This window comes from Thamnophis sirtalis, unplaced genomic scaffold, assembly GCF_051295495.1.
Source record: "Thamnophis sirtalis isolate CommonGarterSnake01/CBP01778 unplaced genomic scaffold, rThaSir2_p1.2 scaffold_4, whole genome shotgun sequence".
Taxonomy (NCBI): Eukaryota; Metazoa; Chordata; class Lepidosauria; order Squamata; family Natricidae; genus Thamnophis; species Thamnophis sirtalis.
The window spans coordinates 126,143,601-126,164,008 of record NW_028261384.1 but is presented as its reverse complement, the minus strand read 5'-3'; the positions used below and the strand labels follow the sequence as shown (position 1 = coordinate 126,164,008).

The 20,408-nt window shown below is 45.3% G+C and overlaps 1 protein-coding gene across 2 annotated transcripts in view; it reads right to left on the bottom strand.

Moving 5' to 3' along the window:
• The window catches only part of LPCAT4 (lysophosphatidylcholine acyltransferase 4), a 54,229-nt gene extending 34,904 nt beyond the window's left edge, over positions 1–19,325 (bottom strand). The window contains exon 1 of one of the 2 annotated variants that reach the window (XM_014062874.2): positions 19,072–19,325. In XM_014062874.2, coding sequence (XP_013918349.2) covers positions 19,072–19,170 — 99 coding nt within the window. In that variant the 5' untranslated portion in view covers positions 19,171–19,325. The remainder of the gene's footprint in view (positions 1–19,071) is intronic. The other variant, XM_087714135.1, reaches the window with a different exon arrangement.
• Between the last annotated feature and the right edge of the window lie 1,083 nt (positions 19,326–20,408).

Sequence of the window (20,408 nt, the reverse complement as noted above, 5' to 3'; positions counted from 1 at the left end):
CTGTTGCGCGCTGAGAAGTTCAACAATAAGTCCAAAAAAACCATATCCAACGTAAGCACAAATCCAACAGGAACTGCCGAAGTCTGCACTGAAAACAGCGGAACCAGACCCCAGGGTAGGGTGGGACTTTCCTTCGCAGCACCCTGAAAATGACCCTTCAGGTAAGACAATGGTCATTTTCCAGGGCGCTGCTCTGGAGAGTCCAAGCAAGGGACATACACAAGCTAAATGTCACTAGGGTGGGAAGCAGTCGTGTTAAGGGTCTCTCCGCTGGTATGAATGCCCTGAAGAACTCGTCTCCCAAAAGCCCCTTCTGCCGAGGCAAACTTGTAATTCCGAACAAATGGAGATAACAAACTCCAAGTGGCCGCCCTGCAAATCTCCTTGATTGGCGCCTGCGTCACCCAGGTTGCTGTGGTGGCGGCACTCCTAGTAGAATGTGCCGTGATGTGGCAAGACACGGGTTTGGACTGCAGAAAGTGAGCGAGGGTAATGCAGGCCCTCAACCACCATCCAATAGTAGAGGAGGAAACCTTTCGGCCCTGGGAGGCTGGTTGGAAAGAAACGAAGAGCGATTCGGAATGACGGAACACAGCCATGTGCTTGACATATCTGCGGAGCATTCTGCGGACATCGAGCATGTGCCAACGGTTCTCTCTTGGATGCCTGGGATGCAGGCAAAAATCCAGGAGAATGACCTCCTGGGTCCAATGAAACCAGGAGTTGATCTTGGGGATGAACGTTGGGTCCAGCCGAAGGACCACCCTATCAAACACAAGTCCTCTCAAACCAACAGGGCTGCCAGCTGTGAGATACACTACGCAGAAGTGATGGCGATCAAAAAGGCGGTCTTAAAGGTCAAATGCTTAAGGCTGGCCGACTGAAGTGGTTTAAAACGAAGGACCAATCAGGGTGCGGAGAACAACGTTGAGGTCCCATGAGGAATTTCTGTGGACCACTGGGGGCTTCAGATTGGTTGCGACCCTCAGAAAGCTACGGATAGTAGGCTGACGCCCAAGGGAGGAGTGTTCATCAGGAGCAAGTATCATGGAAATTGCGGCCAATTGGCATTGTAGAGTGTTGGGCGCTAGGCCCTTGTCAAGTCCATCTTGCAAGAAGTCCAAGATGATGGGAATCATGGCCGAAGTCACTGATACCCCGTGAGAGGTGCACCAGGTGGCAAACGACCTTCTGGATGACTGTGGGAAGGAGAGGTAATGGCGGGAACGCATACAACAATCCCCGCGGCCATGGGCAGTGCAAGGCATTGACTCCATTGGCCTGCGGATTGTGAAACCTCGTGAAGAACCTGGGAAGGTGTGTGTTGCTGGGGTGGTGAACAGATCAACCAGCGGACAGCCGAACCTTTGAGACCAGTGTTGGAATAGAAGCAGATGTAGTCGCCACTCCAAGTGGTCGAACGTGGCCCTGCTCAGCCAGTCTGCCTGGATGTTGCTTGCTCCAGAAATGTGCTCCCCCTGTATTGACAGGAGATGCTTCTCTGCCCACTGACTTAGGGCATCGGCTTCTGTCATTAGGGATCTAGAGCGAGTGCCCCCCTGGAGGTTGATGTGCGCCTTTGTCACTACATTGTCTGTTAGCACTCTCACATTATGCCCCTGTATGTTGAGGCGTAAATGGAGGAGGGCCAATCTGACTGCTCTTAGCTCCAGCCAATTGATGCTGTGAGAGGCCTTGGCTGAAGACCACCTGCCCTGTGTGAGTTGATTGTGGAGGTGAGCTCCCCAGCTGTAAAGGCTGGTGTCCGTCGTGATGGTGAGATGTGCCGGTTCCCTGAACGGGGTGCCTTTCGCCATGGCTGGAGACAGCCACCACCTGAGGGAGTGATGTTACCTTTGGGGAGACCTGTACCAACCTTGTCGAACTTCTTTTGTTGGCCCTCTGGTAGGGCAGCAGAAGCTGCTGCAAGGGACAAGAATGGAGTCTTGCCCACGGAACGATGGACAGGCACGATATCTTGCCTAGGAATTGCGACAACTGCACGACCTTGGCGTGAGGGACCACTGCACCTGTAGGACCCTTTCTTTGAGGCTCGCTACCCACTCTAGGGACAGGAAGACCTGGCAGGTGACAGTGTTGATGATGGTGTCCAGATGTTGCAACCTGGTCGTTGGTTGAAGATGATTTTCTCCAAATTTATGGAGAAGCCGTGGTCCTGAAGGACCTCCATGGTGTACCTCAGGTCTTGGATCGCCTGCTGTGACGATGACGACTGGATGAGGACATTGTCTAGGTAGCAATGGAGCCGCACAGGACAAGATCTGAGAAAGGTTGCCACTGCTGCAAGGATCTTTGTAAACGTCTTGGTGGCCGATGACAGGCCGAACAGCAAGAGACACCGAGTAGTGATATTGGACGGCAAGGCGCGGGAGGCAAATTTGGCTGCGCTCAGGGTAGCCTCGGCGGTGTACTCAGTAGCCGCCATGATATTATTGACATCCTGCCTTAATTTTGTATCTCCAGCTGGAGGTTTGGTGAGCAACTGTCTCATCCAGAGAAGGGAGGCCCTAGAAAGGAAGGATGCAGAGGTGGACATTTTAATTGCCCAAGCCACTGCCTGGTGTGTTTTATGGCAGGCGTTCTCTGTTTTCCTGTACTCTGCCTTGCGTCCCTCCAGTAAATTAGTGGGGAGTACAGAGGATGAGGCAAAGGCTGCCACAGAAGGATCAATGGGAGGCAATTTAAGCAAGTCTTCAAGACTGGCATCTACCGTGTACAACCTCTTATCATTGCTACTGGGAGTAGCAAGGGTGGCTGGTTGTGCCCATTGCTTTTGAACCACATTCAGAAAGAGCTTGGGAACTGGCACTATCTCTTGGGCTGAGACAGGCTCTTCAAAGAGGTCCCCAGATAGGTCATCAGGATCGTTAGTCGCCTGATGTGGTGGGGTAGACCCCAAGCGGGTTGAGACCTTTGTCTTATTCAGGATGGTTTTGAAGTTGGCAAGCTTAAATAAACCCAAAAAGATAGGCTTTTCGGACGCAACCCCTTCGTCTCCAGAAAACTCAGGTTCCTGCCTAGGTAGGATGTCCTCTTCCTCCCAGTCAGAATTCTCGCTGTCCAGAGAGGAATGTGGAGACTGAGTAGGCTGGGTGAAGGAGGCTTCTCTAGGAGCATCCTGGGGCTGGAGATGTCGGATCTTGCGCAGGCACTTGCCCCGCTGCAGCATGCCCGCCTCTATGCCCTGGGATATAGCCCTGTTAATGACCTCCTGCATCTCTGCTGAAAGGTTAGGGCCTTGGTCCTCAATGGGTCGAAACCCTAGGATGGGACGGGGAGGAGGGCTGCTGGAGCACCAAGTGGCCCACGGGAACAGGCTCTTCCCCCAGGTCTGAAGGACAGACAAAGAGATCGGCCTGGTCAACCATTGATGGATCTGGAGAAGCTGCCATGGCAAGGGAAGCAGTGGGAGAAAACCCCTGGCCCTCCTCATCACTATCGGAGACGGGCTGCCTCTGGTCTGGTTGAACCCCCATGGAGGGCTCCACTGGAGACACTGATTGGAAGGTTTGGGCCTGTTGCTGAGCTTTAGAAAAGTGCTTCTCTAAGGCCTTCTGGGGACAGATGGCATCCTTATCCGGGCCTGATCCATATTTGGGTCCAGGTCTAGAATAGGGTTTGCTGCCCCTGAAGGCTTCCCAGGCAGCCCTGACAGCTTGCCTGGAGAAAGCTCTGGAAGAGGGCCCAAGCTGCACTGAATTCTCAGGGATCTCATCTGCCATGGCTGAAAGGTTGGGGTCTAACTGAAACAGGCAGGGACTACCTCCACTCACCACCTTCACAGTTGCAGACTGCAGCACTCAGAAGAGAGACAGAGAAGGTCACTGAGATCAGATCCAGCCAAGAAGGAATGCGGTGCGAGCGTTACTAGCTCCCAGCACCTTGCAGGTCAGATAAGGAGGCAACCTAAGTAAGCCACGATCCCTTGCCGCACCAATCTGATGGTTCTACTAGATTAGGAGCCAAATTGCCGGTCAAACCGGCGTGGGATTGTGGGATTTCAGAATTCAGACTGACAGACACTTGGCCTACAACACACCTGACATAACAATAGTTGAAAATAAAAAAAAAGTTTGGTTCATTGACATTGCAATACCAGCCCTTTGGAATGAACTCTGGGAGATTCGGACCCTCACCCCTCTCCAGGCCTTCTGGAAAGCCGTCAAAACCTGGCTGTGCCGGCAGGCCTGGGGTTGATGAGTTCCCCTCCCCTCTCGACTTGTATGGCCGTGTGACTCTTGTGTATTTTAATTATATGTATTGTGTTTGTATCCCCTTTCCCCTTTTGAGTTGTTCACCGCCCTGAGTCCCTCCCGGAGAAGGGCGGCATACAAATAAATTAAATCTTAAATCTTAATCTTAAATCTGATGTGAAGATAAGCAGTAAGAAAAAAAAATCACAAAGTACTGGGACTTCCAAATTGAAGTTGAGCGACAATGGAAAAAGAAATTGAGTGTTGTCCTGTTTGTAATTGGAGACCTTGGAGCAATACCTAAAGGGCTACCTCGCTATTTGGAAATTTTAAATTTATCAGACTTGAACATTCTGACTCTACAAAAAGTCACCCTACTTGGAACAGCTTATATCCTCCGACATTACCTTAACAGTTCCTAGGTCCTTGGTTAGGACTTGAGCTGTTGAGCTATTAACCAGCCCCAAAGGCTGTGAATCTCACCAAAGATTAACCACATAATAATAACATGCAAGGTTAATAATTCATAGGAAATGAATAGGCTATTTAATGTGTCAGATTTAATTAGAAGAGGTATTTCTGAATGTGCAGGAGCATAAATGTCACATAGGTCTGTGACTCATCAAACCAGCTATGTCATTTTCTAGGGTCATACAGCTGGAGGTGTGATCCACTGCAACCTAGGATCCTGTAGATAGGCATGATTGCTTGAATGAATCAGGGAGATCCTTGGTGCTCTCTTGAGTTTGGTTGTCTTCCTGCAAACATTACCCAAACTAGGTAGCATCATCACTGCTAGCTAATCATTGGGCAATGAAACACCTGCAAGAAAACAACCAAGGTTACAGAACATCAAGGATCCCTCATTTCAACCCTGAGTTATAAATATTCTCCTTGAGAGATGCTGGGTTTGCATTCTCCACACCTCAAACCCATCTTACAGACAGAGTCCAAAACTTTGGATTGCTCCAAGGAGCAAGCAACTAATAATAGAGGTAGTCCTTGACTTAGAATCACAATTGAGCCCAACATTTCTATTGTTAAGTGAGTTTTGCAACCTTCCTTGCTACATTCGTTAAGTGAATAACTGCAGTCATTAAGTAACAAGATTGTTAAGGGAATCTGGCTTCCCCATTGACTTTGCTTGTCAGAAGGTCGCAAAATATTATCACATGGCCCACGGATGGACACTGCAACGATCATAAATATGTGCCAGTTGCCAAGCATTTGAATTTTGATCGTGTGAACCTGAGGATACCATAAAAGTTATACATGTGAAAAAATGGTCATACCGTATTTTTCAGAGTATAAGATGCACCTTTTTCCCTCAAAAAAGCGGCTGAAAATCTGGGTGTGTCTTATACACTGAATACAGCATTTTTGCCTCCCAAATCCCTCCCCCTTCACCAAAATGGCCATGCATAGCATTTAGGAGCTTTGCAGAATGCTCCTGGGGGCTGGGGAGGGCAAACATGAGCAAAAAAGGGGCCGATTTTTGCTCAATTATGCCCCCCAGCCCTTAGGAGCATTCTATAAGCCTCCTAACATGCCCCTTTTTGACAAAAAACAGCCTCCTTTTGCAAAAAATGGACTGTTTGGGGGAGGTCTGCAGAGTGCAAAAACTTTTTTTTTTAATTTGCCTCTTCAAAATCTTGGTGCATCTTATACTCCAAAAAATATGGTAAGTCACATCTTCAGAGCCACTGTAAGGGATTAGTTGCATCATAGTAGAAAGAAGAATAAAAGTTATTCTTAAGTCCACAAATGTCAATTTTGAGAAAAACAAGCAGACATCCAACCAGCCATACAGTCGGTCAGTGCAGTAACTCAGAATGAAGTATGAAAAATCAAATGCATAGTGCTATTGTTCTCAACGGAGATCCATAACTTCTATTAAACATTCATCAATGTCAAAAATAAAATCAAAATGATTTATGGCATCCTTGGAAAGTCTTTTGAGTCAAAAATAGATGAAATGCCTTCTCATATAAGGAAGCCTTATATGGACATTTGTTGAAGGAAGAGAAGACTGACTGGAGGATTAATGGATTTAAAAGGAGTTAAAGAGGGGAGAGGAGGGGGGGAATGGCATTTGCTGGTTGGGAAGAAAGCCGGAAATCATAATTCTATGTTTTTCTTCTTCTTTTACATTTCCTTTTTTTCTTATTTTTCACCTTTTTTTCCTGATTTTTTTTCTTTTTAACACTCTATAATTTATTGTGCTTTAAAAAAACCCATATTTTTCAGAGTATAAGATGCACCTTCCCCCCCCAAAAGAGAGTGAAAATCTGAGTGTGTCTTATACACTGAATACAGCATTTTTGGCCTCTCGAAACCCTGCCCCCTTTGTAAAAATGGACGTGCAGAGAGTTTGGAAGGCTTGCAAAGTGCTCCTGGGTGCTGGGGAGGGCAAAAAAGAGCAAAAACTGCCCCCACGCCCCAGGAGCACTCTACAAGCCTCCCAAACCCTCTGTATGCCCCTTTTTTGCACAAATAGCCCATTTTATGCTTGTTCTTGCCGCCCCCAGCCCCCAGGAGCACTCTGCAAGCCTCCCAAAGCTCTGCATGTCCCTCCCCCACCCATATATATCTTTTTGCAAAAAATGAGGCCTGCAGAAGATTTGGGAGACGTGCAGAGTGCAAAAAACTTTTTTTAAAATTTACCTCTTCAAAATCATGGTGCGTCTGATACGCCAGTGCATCTTATAATCCGAAAAATATGGTAGTTCTGGTTATTATCTGCATGGGAAACACCTAGGACACCCCAGATTGTATACTCAACCAGGAAATTGGAAGAACTTCCTAAAAGAAGAAGCAAAGGCTGGCTAATTCTGGATTTTTGTCATTAAGTTTCTGGGTGTTATCATAAAAGAGGAGCTGACCTGGAGCTCTCACATTACAGCACTAGTCAAAAGGGCCCATCAGAGATTATACTATCTGAGACTTCTCAGGAAACAGAAACTGAATGAAAAACTGCTGGTGACCTTCTACCGCTGCACCTTAGAAAGTATTTTAACTTATTGCATCTGCGTAGGGTTTGCCAATTGCACAGTGGCAGATAGGACAGCACTCCAGAGGGTCAATGTCATTGCCCTGAGGATCATTGATTGCCCTTTCCTCCCCTTTGCAGAGCTCTATAGCTCCCGCTGCCTTAAGAAAGTTCAAAATGTTCTTAAAGATTCATCTCATCCTGGGCACCCTTTTTTTTTTTAACTATTACCATCTGGCAGACGGTACAGGATAATAAAAACAAGGACAAATAGGCTGAAAAACAGCTTCTATCCCAGGGCAGTAACCATATTGAATTCTATGGTATAGTGCAATATCGGGTTTTCAATTTCAGTTATATAGAAAGTAAAGGACATATGTTTATCTTCTTATTTTTATAGTTATAATGTACACTAACAATGGCATTTAATTTCGTTGTACCATGTGCAATGACAATAATGTAAACTAAACTAAAACTAAACTAAACCATTTTATAAACCTACCAGTCAGAAATGCAGATGAATTCAGTAGAACGAACTCTTAGGGAAATCAGATCAGATTGCACATAAAATTTAATTCTTCAGCCAGGAACATCATAAGAAACAACAATGTATCCTAACAAAATAATATAATCTGTAATTTACATGCATTAATTTCATGACTGTTGAAAGTTACAACAGCACTGAAAATAGTGATTTATGACTGTTTTTCACACTTACGACCATTATAGCATGGCCTGGCCAGCAAAGTCAATGGGGAAGCCAGGTTCATTTAACAACCGTGTTACTAGCTGAACACTGCAGAGATTCACTTAACAAATGCAGCAAGAAAAGTTGTAAAATGGGGCAAAACAAATTTCTCACTTAGCAACACAAATTTTGGGCTCAATTGTGGTCATAAGGCAAGGTCTACCTTATATTCACTTTCTCTAAGCCATCATTTTTTCTTCCTCTGTTTATAAAGGGAGAATCTGAGACATGGAATCCAAAGAAATAAAGGCCAACCTTTTTCTGACATGCTTTTCATGACAATTCTTACATTTCTCTAACAGAGGCAGGAATGTAACAGCGAGTTCTCACTGTACTTAAGACAATTAAAGCCTTTGGCAACCGGATGTCTTAACAGATATGTGGGTAGTATAATACACAGTGGTTAGCCAGAACAATAATAGTTGAGACACACCTCTATGACGTGCTCACCTATTTAGCAAAAGCTAACATCCTATTAGACAAACCAGATGTTTTAAATGTTTAATCGTTTTAAAAAGTAGACGTACAAAGTATCAGCCTGAAACCTGGTATATCCCACCACTGCTTTGTAATCTGAGTTTGAATCATTTAAATCAACCTCTCCTTCCTCCTTGAGTTTGTCATCTGCACCTCTATAACTGTCTGGTTTGGTTCTGCAACCCAACAAGACAGATACAGACTTAAGGGAAGAATCAGAACTTCAGAAAAAAACAATTACCTCCAACCTTCCTTCCATTAAGGACCTATACACTACACGAGTAAAAAAGGGGGCCGTGAAAATATTTACAGGCCCCTCGTATCCTGGACACAAATTGTTTCACCTCCTATCCTCAAAAAGGACACTATAGACCACTGCACAACTAGGCACAAGAACAGTTTTTTTCCTCAATGCCATCACTCTGCTTGACAACTGATTTCCACAACACTGTCAATAATTTACTAAGACTGTATTACTATTAACCCAGCCTATGGGAAACCATAGCCGGTCACAAGCCCGGATAAATGGGGAGTGTTGGTTCCCGTGGCGACGGAACTGTGAAACAAGCTGAGAACCCAATGGCAGGACAACACACGGATAAACAACTCTGTAATCCGTGACGTTCTGCCTTTGGCCTTCACAATGCAACGGTCACTGCCTTGTGGACGTTGACATTTATGAAGATTAAGTCCAAGTCCAAGTATTACTATTATTCTTCCAGAACAGTTTTTTCCCCAAACGCCATCACTCTGCTAAACAAATAATTCCCTCACCACTGTCAAACTATTAATTAAGGCTGATTTACTATTACTATTAATCTTCTCATCATTCCTATCACCCATCTCCTCCTGCTTATGACTGCATGATTGTGACTTTGTTGACATTGCCTTACAATTTATATTGATTTTAATTGTTTCCTGATTACTTATTTGTGCCCTGTGACTATAATTAAGTGCTGTACCTTATGATTCTTCAGAAATGTATCTTGTCTTTTTATGTACACTGAGAGCACATGCACCAAAGACAAATTCCTTGTGTGTCCCAATCACACTTGGCCAATAAACTATTCTATTCTAGTCTACCTTCCAGTTCTGAGCAATTCCCACAACTCCTGAAAGGACTGCTTATGGTCATTCGATATGATTGACACAAGTTATTTGGATCAGTTAGGCAGGAGCTGGAGATAATTTAGAAGTCAGGACAAGATTTTTTTTCACAGGGCGTCTTTTGTCATCAAACTCATCATCCTATTTCCAGTAATGGCCACCTCTGGGATGCTTCTTGGAAAATCTCCTGCAAGTCAAAATACTTCTGTGCCTTCCTCTTCAGAAACAGATATACAATTAAGACTTCGTCTTTCAAACATTTGTTTAGTGACCGTTCAAAGTTAAATGTTCCCCTCGCATATATGTGCTAGTTGTTCCCAACTCTAGGGGGCGGTGCTCACCGCCATTTCAAAGGCAAAGAACCAGTGCTGTCCGAAGACATCTCTCTGCTCATGTGGCCGGCATGACTAAACACCAAAGACACGTGAAACGCTGTTACCTTCCCACCAAAAGTGGTCCCTATTTTTCTACTTGCGTTTTTACATGCTTTCGAACTGCTAGGTTGGCAGAAGCTGGGACAAGTAACAGGAGCTCACTCCGTTATGCAGTGCTAGGGATTCGAACTGACAAACTGCCGCCCTTTCTGATCGACAAGCTCAGCGTCTTAGCCATTGAGCCACCGCTCAAAGTTACAATGGCACACAAAAAAAGGGACCTATGAAAGTCAGTGGGAGAAGCGTGATGCACTTCAGGTTCGCAAAGTCCTTGGGGAAGACTGTGTTGTTAACTTTACAACCACAATGTTTTGCTTAACAACTGTGACAAGAAAGGTCATAAAACTCAAGTGCCTTGCTTGTTACGTTTGAGCTCGGTTGTGGTCACTGTGGACTTCCTGTGGAAGCCATGGAATGACAAGTGTATTTTCAGACTTGCTAAATTGTGTTAAAGCAGTTTTACAATAAAGTGATGATGATGATGATGATGATGATATCAGTTTACTCATGTCCGACTTCTATGGGCCAGTTTCTCTCTGCATCATCTGATCTTGCACTACTTTACAATAAAGTATAATTACTTTATCCGGTTGTATTTTTTGTCTGGTCTACCTGGGAAGGCCGACACTTAACCAACACAGATAAAATTCTAATGGCTACACTCCCACACAGTAAATTTTATCAACCTTATTATGTTTTGTGCTGACCAAAACATTACGGTGCGAGTTCAGAAAATGCATTCAGTTGATTGTATGGGCTTCTAAGCTCTTTCTGCGACTCAGAGATTCTGGGAAGTTTCTGTTGATATGTGACTGTAAATCAAATCTGTGTTTTTACATTTCCACCGATCTGTCCCAAACTGGTTGTGGTTGCCTAAGCAACGCATTGTGTGCATTCCAATTGTTTTTATAAATGGTGGGAAAGAAATCTTAAATAGCGTAATGACGAATTGCCAGATCTTGATCCATCTAAGATTTTGCATGTCGTGAATCAAATTTCAACTGTGATTTATGACATTTGCACAATGGTATCATTTTGCAAATGACATCAATGGAAACCATTGGACAATTACCAATGGTGCAATTGGTATCATTTGCCATGATTCAACATGCTCTTTGATTTAATGGACACTCACAAAACATTGGAATTTACTCCCCCACAGACATCAAATTGTGCATGTTTCTGTGAATGTACAGCCAATCCTTGACTTACGATCACAATTGAACCCAAAGTTCCTGTGCCTAAGTGAGACGGTTGAGTGAATTTCGACCCGTTTTACAATTTTTCTTCTGACCTCGGGACACTGGAACCGTCATAAATATGAATCAGTTGCCAAGCAGCTCAATTTTGATCACATGACCATGGGGATGCTGCAATGGTCATAAGTGTGAAAAATAGCCATGAGTCACTGTTTCCAGTGACACTGTAACTTCACATGGTCACTAAATGGACTGTTGTAAGCCGAGGACTACCTGTAACACATACAGGTGAAACTCGAAAAATTAGAATATCGTGCAAAAGTTCATTTATTTCAGTAGTGCAACTTAAAAGGTGAAACTAATATACGAGATAGACTCATTACATGCAAAGCAAGATAGTTCAAGCCATGATTTGTCGTAATTGTGATGATTATGGCTTACAGCTCATGAAAACCCCAAATCCACAATCTCAGAAAATTAGAATATTACATGCAATCAATAAAACAAGGATTGTCCATAGAACAATATCGGACCTCTGAAAAGTATAAGTATGCATATGTACTCAATACTTGGTTTGGACCCCTTTTGCAGCAATTACTGCGTCAATGCAGCATGGCATGGAAGCTATCAGCCTGTGGCACTGCTGAGGTGTTACGGAAGACCAGGATGCTTCAATAGTGGCCTTCAGCTCTTCTGCATTTTTCGGCCTCATGTCTCTCATCTTTCTCTTGGCAATGCCCCATAGATACTCTATAGGGTTCAGGTCAGGCGAGTTTGGTGGCCAATCAAGGACAGTAATCCCATGGTCATTGAACCAGGTTTTGGTTCATTTGGCAGGTGCCAAGCCCTGCTGGAAAATGAAGTCAGCATCCCCATAAAGCTCATCTGCTGAAGGAAGCATGAAGTGCTCCAAAATCTCCTGGTGGACGGCTGCATTGACCCTGAACTTAATGAAGCACAGTGGACCAACATCAGCAGATGACATGGCTCCCCAAATCAACACAGATTGTGAAAACTTCACACTGGACTTCAAGCATCTTGCATTGTGTCCTCTCCATTCTTTCTCCATACTCTGGGTCCTTGGTTTCCAAATGAGATGCAAAAGTTGCTCTCATCAGAAAAGAGGACTTTGGACCACTGAGCAACAGACCAAGTCTGTTTTTCTTTAGCCCGGGTAAGACGCTTCTGATGTTCTTTGTTGTTCAGGAGTGGCTTGACAAGAAGAGTATGACATTTGAAGCCCATGTCCAGGATCTGTCTGTGTGTGGTGGCTCTTGATGCACTCACTCCAGCCTCAGTCCATTCCTTGCGAAAATCCCCAACACTTTTGAATGGCCTTTTCCTGATAATCCTCTCCAAGATGCGGTCATCCCTGCTGCTTGTGCACCTTTTTCTTCCACACTTTTCCCTTCCACATAACTTTATATTAATGTGCTTTGATACAGCACTTTGGGAATATCCAACTTCTTTTGCAATTACCTTTTGAGGCTTTCTCTCCTTATCGAAGGTGTCAATTATGGGTTTCTGCACAACTGTCAGGTCAGCAGTCTTTCCCATGATTATGATTCCTACTGAACCAAACTGAGAGACCATTTAAAGGCTCAGGAACCCTTTGCAGGTGTTATGGCTTAATTAGCTGATTAGAGTGGGACACTTTAAGCCTAGAATATTGCACCTTTTCACAATATTCTAATTTTCTGAGATTGTTGATTTGGGGTTTTCATGAGCTGTAAGCCATAATCATCACAATTATGACAAATCACGGCTTGAATTATCTTGCTTTGCATGTAATGAGTCTTATCTCATATATTAGTTTCACCTTTTAAGTTGCATTATTGAAATAAATGAACTTTTGCATGATATTCTATTTTTTTGAGTTTCACCTGTACATTGCATAGTTCAAAAAGAGATTTATGCAGCAGCATAAATTTATGCAGATCTGAACTAGGAATCCCACGGATATAGGCTAGATTAGGAATTTGAGAAAAAGAGGCTGGAAGAAGGCAAGCCGTATCCTTAATGCTGGGAAGAGCTTGAGCAGATCAAAATTTTATTTCCTATAAAGCTATAGAATGTTGGACTTTGCAGATGAATAGGATTGTTAGGTTGCAATAAGAAGTTAAAAAATAAAAGAAGACTGTGATAGGTCCATACACAGGTAGCCCTTGGTTTAGGGCCACAATTGAGCCTAAAAATTATGTTGCTAAGTGAGACATCATGGGTGGCGCTAGATGAATCAAAAGTTGGAATTAAGATTCCCGGGAGAAATATCAACAACCTCAGATATGCAGATGATACCACTCTAATGGCAGAAAGTGAAGAGGAACTAAAGAGCCTCTTGATGTGGGTGAAGAAGGAGAGTGCAAAAGCTGGCTTGAAACTCAACATTAAGAAAACTAGGATCATGGCATCCGGCCCTCTCAATTCCTGGCAAATAGATGGGGAAGAAATGGAGGCAGTGACAGATAGTCAAAGCTATGGTTTTCCCAGTTGCAATCTATGGCTGTGAAAGTTGGATCATAAGGAAGGCTGAGCGCCAAAGAATTGAGGCCTTTGAACTCTGGTGCTGGAGAAGACTCCTGCGATCCCTTGGACTGCAAGGTGATCAATCCTGACTGCTCTTTAGAAGGCCAGATCCTGAAGATGAAACTCAAGTATTTTGGCCACCTAATGAGAAGGAAGGACTCACTGGAGAAGAGCCTCATGCTGGGAACGATTGAGGGCAAAAGAAGAAGGGGACGACAGAGAATGAGGTGGCTGGATGGAGTCACTGAAGTAGTAGGCCTGAGCTTAAATGGACTCCAGAGGATGATAGAGGACAGGAAGGCCATGAGGAATGGTGTCCATGAGGTCGCAATGTGTCGGACCTGACTTCGCAGTGAACAACAACAACAACAACAAAGTGAAACATTTGTTTTGCCCCATTTTATGACCTTTCTTGCCACCGTTATTAAGTGCATCATCATGGCTGTCGATGTTAGTAACACAGTTGGTTAAGTGAATCTGGCTTATCCGTTGATTTGGCTGGTCAGAAAGTCACAAAAGGAGATCACATGACACAATCCTCGGACACCACACCTGTCATAAATGTCATAGTAGCCAAGCACTATTCCAGTAGAGAGAAATTCCCTGAAGATGGGCTCCAGCACAAGTCCAAAAAGAAAATTTGGACCTCGGGAAGGGCAGATTCAGGGCTGGGCATGAGATGGAAATCGTATCGATTACAAGCTTGTAGCAAAAGGCAATCAGTTGGAAAAAGGCAGAGAAAAAAGGAGAGCAAAATTAAAGGAGATATTAAAAAAAAACTGTTGTTGTCATTCTGAAAATACATTAAGTCAAAAGAAGGAGTTTTGTTCTCTTTAGAGAGATACAACTTATAAAGGTAGTCTAATCCTTGACTTACAACAGCTCAGTTACCACAGCACTGAAAAAAAAGTGGCTTGTGACCATTTTTCATACTTACAACCGCTGCAGCGACATGGTCACAATTCAGATGCTGGGCAACTGGTTCATATTTATGACGGCTGCAATGTCCTGGGGTCAGCTTTTGCGACCTTCTGACCAGCAAAGTCCATGGGGAAGCTATTCACTTAACAACCATGTTACTCCGTTAACAAATGCAATGATTCGCTTAACAACCATTGCGAGAAAAGTTGAAAAATGGGGCAAACCTACTTAATGAATGTTTCGTTTAGCAACATAGATTTTGGGCTCAGTTATGGTTGTAACTCAAGGATGACCTGTACTCTCTGTCTATGATGTGTTAAGTGTTGTATAAAATTGCGATTGTTCAGAATATAATAATCTCCCAGTGTCTTCTTACACTTTAAGGAAAATGTCATTAATGAAATTGTGCTATTCAGGAATTGAAAGAGGGCAGTTCAAGAGTTTGTTTATACATAAGAGATGGGATACAGGAAGAAAAGCTCATGTATTGTATTTAAGAGAAGGTGATAAAGTTATTTAAACTGTTTATACTTGTGATGAAGGGTGGAATTATTTCTTTCTATATCTATGAAGATTCTCAGTCATCCAGGTCATGGTTGTCCCAAAGGTGCTTCTTTTTTCAAGACCTAATTGGACTTCCTGTTTTTCCTTTGAAAACATTTCACTTCTCATCCAGGAAGCTTCTTCAACTCTGACTCATTCATTCAGAACGGAAGAACCTTCTTGGATGAGAAGTGAAACGCTTTCAAAGAAAAACCAGGAAGCCCAGTTGCCTTTTGAAAAAATAAAAATAAAAACACCTTTCGGATATTTCTGTCTATATTTCTTTTCTTTTAATATTATTTTTTTTCTCTTCTGTTTTTCTTTCTAGTATTTTCTTTTCTGCACCTTCTATTTCCGCCCCCCCTTTTAGTTTGTATTTGTTTTTATCTTTGCTACTATGTTTCCCTGAAAATACGACAGGGTCTTATTTCCTTTTAACACACACACACACACACCTGAAATAAGCATTTGGCCTTATTTTTGGGGAGGTCTTATTACCTTATTACACTAAAATAAACCCTCCCCAGAAAATAAGTCCTCCCCAAAAATATTGCAACACAGCAGCAGCAGCACACTCGCCGCCTCCTGCACCTCAAAAATAATAAGACCTCCCCCAAAATAAGGCCAAGTGCTTATTTCAGGGGGTCAAAAGAATATAAGACCTGTCTTATTTTTGGGGAAACATGATATTTTTGAGGTGCAGGAGGCGGCGAGCGTGATCGCCTAGTGGCTCCTGCTGGTTCCGGGGAGGGCTTACTTTAGTGCATGCACTCAAAAGCCCAATTGGGCTTATCATCCGGGGAGGTCTTATTTTCAGGGAAACAGGGTATTTTAATTCTTAACAACATGGCTATTTAAAAAAGAGAAACAAGGATGTAGAGACAGTTTGCTTCATTTGTTTCCTTCCAACTCACTCTCCTACCCTGGAACCCTGTAAAGCTAAAACTGGGGAAACGGTGCATTGAAGAGCCCTTGGTGAATTGCGAGCTCGGTTGTTAGCATCACTGCCTAAAATGAAAATGAAAGCAGCATTTTTGCTTTCTGCAAACGAGAATACAATGCACTTCATGGTCTCCGTTTCACTCTCCCTGAAGCTCTTAATATAGGTTTTTTTTTAAAAAGGTCATTGAAAAGAACAATTCATTTTTTCCAGTTGGAAACAGTGCCTGACTTTGGCTAACACAGACTGAAGCACTGAATTAATGCATTTACTAGGTTCTTACCATCCTACTTAGAAGTGGTATACACTTACCTTCCCCTTGTACATATGTGCTAGTCATTTCCGACTCTAGGGGGCGGTGCTCATCTCTGTTTCAAGGCCAAAGAGCCAATGCTGTCCGAAGACGTCTCTGTGGTCATGTGGCCGGCATGACTAAATGCCGAAGGCGCACGGAACGCTGTTACCTTCCCACCAAAGGTGGTTCCCTATTTTTCTACCTGCATTCTTTTACATGCTTTCGAACTGCTAGGTTGGAAGAAACTGGGACAAGTAACAGGAGCTCACTCCGTTACGCGGCAGTAGGGAATCAAACCCCCGACCTTTCTGATTGACAAGCTCAGCGTCTTAGCCACTGAGCCACTGCACCCCTTTCTCTTTCCTACCAGTTTGCAAATGTGAGCGCACGCATCCACTTTGGGTGAAAAAAAAAACAGAGACTAAATGGGATGCTATAGAGTGGAGGTGTGGGTGGGAGGAGCCTCCCACGATTTCCGCTACCCATCCGAATGGATAGAATACCATCTCTGGCCCTGCTACTCTCAAAACACAAACCAATCAATCCGGCAGGGTTTGTTTGTTTTTTTTCCTTTTTTTTTTTTTTACAACTAAGGTTAAAAGCAGGCAAGTTCAGCGTAGTGGCAGAACCAAGGTAGGGATTTCAAACAAAGGCGGGGACCCAAACATTCAGATGTGCGGGCGATAAGGATAAGCGAGAATATTCAGCCCCAGCGGGAGAAAGCAGATTGGTAGGGAAAAGGAGAGAACGGAACAGTTTTTTGTTTTTTTTTAAAGCAAGACAGATAATTATTTTATGGCAGGATGCAGGGGTGGTGAAAATTACATATATATAGGGAGAATTTCTATAGATTCCCCGGAGGGTTAGAGGCTGCATTTTCAGCCTTGGGAGTGGGGGGGGGGGGAAAGAGAGCTCTCCACTCCATTTTGTGACCAATCAAGGGAAGGAAGCGAGCAGGCGGGAAGGCACTTTTCATGTTTAATCTCTGCAGGACCAAATAAAGAAAGGAGAGGATGGGAAGGAGGGCTTCTGGAAGGAAGGGACGGTTGGGAATGGAGGCATGCTTAATTGGCGCTCATCACTAGGCTATGGGGCTCTGCTTGCAGAGTGGGAGAAAGGGGGTGGGCTGCCTAACAAGAAAACCCTCTTTCCCAGGGCCTGTTTTCCTTCCGCACTACCGGCAGATTGCTGATGGAGAGGTAGGGCAGAGGGAGGGGGAAGGGGGATCCTTACACTTTCCTCCCCTCTTCCTCCCCCCCCATCCTGTTTTGAGGCCAAGGGGAGGGGTGCAAATCTTGCCTTCTCCAGGCTTCCCACACAAAGGCATTTTCAAGATCAAAGTCCCCCCCCCCCAAATTAGGACCCTTATATATCCTTTTCATCCCTGCTTTTGTGTGTGTGTAGGGGGGAGCAGGGTGTTTGTATTTGCCTGCTGAGAAGCCCTCCCTGTCCAACATATCTGGAGGGGTTTGGGGGGGCGTTAGGGATTTGGGAGGGGGGAGACTGCATAATCACCCACAATGCACTGCAGCAACATCTCAACCCTCCCCTCCAAACCTCTGAACCTGAAAACATCCTGTTCTTCCTGGTGCATGGGAGGAGGAGGAGGAGGGGGTCTTTGCAGGACCTCCCTCCCCCCCCCCCAAAAGCTCATTCATCCACCCACCGACTCACCAAGCAGAACTTTTCAGCCTGGCAAATTCTAGCATCCAACCAACCACTCTTCTTCAACATCCTCTTCTGGGGACCACTTGATATGAAGTGTCGCCCCCACATCCCCAATTCTCTCATCTGTGATAGGCCGGACCCTGGACCCCCTTAAACCTCTTTCCTCCACTCAGCTTTTCCCAGAAGTCCAGTTCAAGGAAACTTTTGCTTTAGCATAATCGCCCCCCCCAAAAAAAACCTCCCAAAAAAGAAATGAACCCTTTCCAAAGAACCCCATTAATTATGGGGTTCTGAGAGGGAATAATCATTTATATTGTTTAATTATATATATAATTAAACTATATATATAAAATACACACACACACACACACACACACACACACACACACACACACATATAATACTTGGTTGATACCTAGCAACCCGTATCAACCATTAGCACCAGTCAATGGTATTTGTGATGCATTTTTGAATGTTCAGTTGACTTGAGTTTCATGAATAAAAGAAGATAATACTAATAATAATAGTAATAGTAACAACACTGCTACTAATAACAATAATAATAAAGATTGATTCGATTTGTCCCTTTCTCCCAATTGTAGGGGGAGCGATCGTTGCTCCCCCCACCCGCTTCCATCATTCTCTGCTTTGCAGGGCCATCGGATCCTCATCCCAGGAGATCCTCCATCTCCGAAGGTGACCCGCTGGCCGGGATCTCTCTGCCCCTCCCCACTCTCCCCGCGAATGTCCCTCGCAGTGGATCGCAAGGGAAATCGCTCGGCTGCTGCGCAAGGCGAGATCCCCAAAGGGGCGAGCGATGGAAGGAGAAGCTGCAAGGAGAAACGTCCCCCCCCCCTGCCGATCCCCCGAGATCCACGGTTGCGACCTTCCCTTCCCTGCTGGGATCTGGCCGAGACGTCGATCCCAAGCCCGGTGCCCGGCAGAGAGCACCAGCCCGCGGCTTCCCTTTAACCGGCCCCTCCGCCCGCAGCTGGGGACGCGGAGCTTACCTGGACTAGCTGGCGGCGGCTGAGCCGCGGCTCGTGGACGAAGGGGTTGGGGGCGGCCGCGGCCGGCTCGTCCTCCCCCCGGTTCGAGCCGCCCTCCATGGCCGGATCTCCCCCGCTTCCAGCCTGGGATGCGTCCCCAAGGGCCGGAGCCCGGGGCCTGGTCGGGGAAGGGGCACGGAGGATGGCGAGGCGGAGGAGCGAGTGAGCGAGCGAGCGGTTGGAGGGACGCCCTGGCACCGGAGCCGGGCGGCAGCAGGGAGCCAGGATGCTAAGGGGGTGGGGGGGAGGGCGGGGCTCGGCGCGGTCGTCTCAGCGACGGCATGGCTGGCAGGGACGGACTTTCGCTTTGGAGGGACCGGATGGAGGAGGAGGAGGAGGAGGAAGGGAGGAGGAGAAGCAGACTCGGCATCCCTGTGTAGCCCTTCATCCCTCCATCCCCCCGCTGTCTATGAGCCTTCGGTTCTCCGCCAGGCAAAAAAGGCGCTATTCGCTGGGAAGCCAGTAAGAACCGTGGAAAGCAGGAGGAGGAGGAGGCAAGGTTGCACAAGGGCACCGCGGCCCAAAACGTCTGGAAGGCGCCTTTTTCTTTCTTTCTTTCTTTCTTTCTTTCTTTCTTTCTTTCTTTCTCTCTCTCTCTCTCTCTCTTTCTTTTTTTCTTTCTTCCCTTCCTCCCAACTTTCTTCCCTCCCTTTTTTGCTTCCTTTCCTCCCTCCCTCCCCTTTCTTCCTTCTCTCCCTCCCTCCCCTTCCTTCTCCCTCCCTCCCTTCTCTCCTTCCCCCTTCCTTCCATCCATCCTTCCTTCTCTCCCTCCTTCCCCCTCTTTCCATCCTTCCTTACTTCTTTCCCTCCTCCTCTTCCTTCCATCCATCCATCCTTACTTATTTCTTTCCCTCCCTCCCTCCCCTTCCATCCTTCCTTCCTTCTTTCCTGCCTTCCCCTTCCTTCCTTCCATCCATCCTTCCTTCCTTCCTTCTCTCCCTCCTTCCCCCTCTTTCCATCCTACCTTACTTCTTTCCCTTCTCCCCTTCCTTCCTTCTTTCCTTCTTTCCATCCTCCACTGGCCTACCACCCTTCCCCTTCCGTCCCTTTGTGCTATATGAAAGGTCAGTTGTCTCTGAAATAGTCCATTTTGTCTGGGTTTGGCACTGCTTAGGATAGATAGGAGACCACTAGGAAATGCCACAGGGCAAATGTGTTAGGCTTGACAGGGAGCTAAAGAAGGGCCCAAAGGCAACAATAATACCGCATCACATTTGCACAGCTGTCAAAACATTGTCATGGAGTCACAGCTCAAGGGCATCTCTACCCTTACAGGATGGAGAGGAGTGAACAAAACC